The sequence below is a fragment of the Microtus ochrogaster genome, unplaced genomic scaffold (genome assembly GCF_000317375.1).
Source record: "Microtus ochrogaster isolate Prairie Vole_2 unplaced genomic scaffold, MicOch1.0 UNK23, whole genome shotgun sequence".
NCBI lineage: Eukaryota > Metazoa > Chordata > Mammalia > Rodentia > Cricetidae > Microtus > Microtus ochrogaster.
Genome location: NW_004949121.1, coordinates 1773849 through 1776764, shown reverse-complemented (window position 1 = coordinate 1776764; position 2916 = coordinate 1773849). Strand labels below are relative to the sequence as shown.

Sequence of the window (2916 nt, the reverse complement as noted above, 5' to 3'; positions counted from 1 at the left end):
GCAGAGGTTGGAGAATCTCTGAATTGGAGGTCAGCATGATATACATGGTAAATTTCAGGCCAGCTGAGCTACTAGTGAAAACTTCCCACAAAAAAAGAAAAGAAAAGAAACCATAACAAAACAATAACAACAAAGCAAAGCAATGAAAATCATGGCCTAGGGACATAGCGCAGTATGTAGAGCACCTGCTTAGCCTGCTTGAGGCCCTGAGTGTGATTTCCATCAGGACTTGTGTGGTCTCAGCCCTATCATGTCAGCACTTGGAAAGCAGAGAGGATCATGGGTTACAGGATATTTTATCAAGGCTGTGCCACCTCTTGTTTATGGTCAGTCTACACCCAGGGCTCTGCCCTTCCCACAGTTTGCAGAGGACAGGTGAACATGTGGGCAGAGGAGGAAGGGCTCAGTGTTACAGGCTTGGGCATGACTGAGATGTGTGACATCAGTCAGAGTTTAAAGGGAGCCAGGTACTGAGTGGGACCTGGGACCATCTGAACTAACCTAGTATTACCTTTATTCTTCTAAAGGAATTTCTTTTTACTCAAAGCAACTGTGAGCTGCCAGAGTCCAGAGGAGCAGCTGTCCACTTGAGCTGTCACGGGCTGCAAATGCCAAGGACCTCGTTGGAAGCTGGAATTAGAGGCTAAAACCACAAAGGACTCAAGGCTTCCACCACTGTAGGGTAACCCAGGTGACAACAGTGGGACAACAGCGGTTTCAAGGAGGGAACTGCAGGACAATCGAGTCAGCTTGTCTCTGCAGGGCACCCCAGAGCCAAGTGTCAGAAGAAAGCCCATCCAGGTCCAGACCTTTATTCCCAGCCTGATGTCACAGGCATTGAACTTGACCAGACTCCAGGCAGAGACCAAATGTAACATCTGTCTGGATGACCTGCAAGAACCAGTCACCACAGAATGTGGACACAACTTCTGTCAAACCTGCCTCAGATCCTTCTATGAGCAAGGGCAAGAATTGTTTCGCTGCCCGATCTGTCGACAACCATGCAACGAGAGGAATATCTCAACTAATGATCAGCTTGCAATGATAGTTGAAAGGGCCCAGGACCTGTATAGTTTGACAAGCAATAGCAACAGTCAGGAGACCAACACTCGCTGTGACCAGCACAACCAGGTCCTGACCTCCTTCTGTGAGGATGACTTGCAGCTGCTGTGTGACCAGTGCATGGAGCTTGGGAGCCACAACAACCATCAGGTGACTTCCATTGCACAGGCTGCCTCTCACCACAGGAGAAAGCTTCACAGATTGACCAAATCCCTCCAGAAGAAACTGAAAGAGGTTCACCACTTAAAAATTCTTCAAATAAAAAATTCCCAGAAGTTAACGCAGCAGGCAGAAGCCCAGAGGAAAAAACTGACATTTGAATTTCAGCAACTCAGCCAGTTTTTAAATAGGGAACAGAAGACAGCTTTCTCCAGGCTAAAGGATGAGGAGCGGGATCTCAAGCAGAAACTGAGCGAAAACATAGCAGCATTTGAGAACCATGTTTCCACAGTCAGAGGGCTCTTTAGCCACATGGTGGCAGGCAGAGCACACTCAGATGCAGAAATACTGTCGAGAGTCAAGGATTTCCACCAGAAATCTGAGAGTCTTTATCCCCCAGACATTGTCCCAGCTCAGATAAGAAGAGAAGCCTACAACTTTCCTCCTCAGTATTCAGCTCTACAGAAACTGATACAGCGATTTACAGTTCAGGTAACTCTAGACCCAGAAACAGCCCATCCAAACCTGCTTGTGTCTGAGGATAGAAAATGTGTCACATTGTTAAAGAAAAAACAAGATCCTCCGGGATCTTCAGAAAGTTTTACCGTTAGCCCTGTTGTGTTGGGGATTCCGAACTTTAATTCAGGGAGACATTACTGGGAGGTAGAGGTGGGAAAGAAGTCCGAGTGGGCTATTGGTATCTGCAAAGCCAATCTGTCCCCTGGGGCAAGGCGGTCCTCCTCTGCCCCTGAGAAATGCTGGAGGATCCTCTGGCAGGGTGACTGCTTTGTGGTCTCAGGACCTGCTGACCCAAACTCTAAGCTGAAGGTCACAATACCCAGAAACATTGGTGTTTTCCTGGACTATGAGCTGGGAGAGGTCTCCTTCTATAGCATGCCTGAGACATCTCACATCTATACTTTCAGAGACACTTTCACTGAGCCTGTTTGCCCTTATTTCTACCTGAGACTTCATTCAGAACCTCTTAGGCTGTGTTCTGCCTCAGATGGTGGGCGAAATCCCACAGGTGGTCTTAACTCTGACATTTAGTTCAGGCTCCATACTCCCTTGTTCCCATCCCAGGTGATCCCCAAGGTTGTACAGCTGAGGGCGACTCTGAATTTGTGCTCCTCCAGACTACACCTCATGGCTGGCATTATGGGTGTGAGTGCTGTACCTACATTCTCTTTTATTATATTGATTCATCTTTTTTCAAGGCAAGTTCTTCCTGTGTTGCCCAGATTGGTCTGGAACTTGCGATGCTGTCCAGGCCAACCCCTGTCAGCGTGCCTATCTCAGTTTCCTGTACTCTGGGTTACAGCCATGGCAACATATCGGGCAACAGGTGTATTTTTTAATTACTGTGTCTTACATCTGAAAGGAGTTTTGTTAATAAAGCCCATGACTACCAAATAATGGACCATCGAGCCACAAACAACCCTGTCATCTTAGAGACTGTCCTAGGGAGTCATCCGGGCTAGCCTTAACTAACTATGCTGTCCCTCCTGGCTCAGCACATCCAGGTGGCTCAAATCACAGCCCTGTATCACAGGCCCATCGCACCTCAGAATGGGATGAAAGTTTTAAGAATATATTTATTTATTTTATATCTGAGAGGGTCTTATGCAGTCTAGAATGGCCTTAAACTTGGTACAAAGCAGAGAATGACCTTGGATTCCTGCATGGCTCTCCTGA

The 2916-nt window shown here is 47.3% G+C and overlaps 1 protein-coding gene across 1 annotated transcript; it reads left to right on the top strand.

Moving 5' to 3' along the window:
• The first annotated feature begins 825 nt into the window (after positions 1-825).
• LOC101981347 (tripartite motif-containing protein 75-like) lies at positions 826-2271 on the top strand. The gene has a single exon (XM_005367770.1). The coding sequence runs from the start codon at positions 826-828 to the stop codon at positions 2269-2271; it is 1446 nt and encodes a 481-aa protein (XP_005367827.1).
• The last annotated feature ends 645 nt before the right edge of the window (positions 2272-2916 follow it).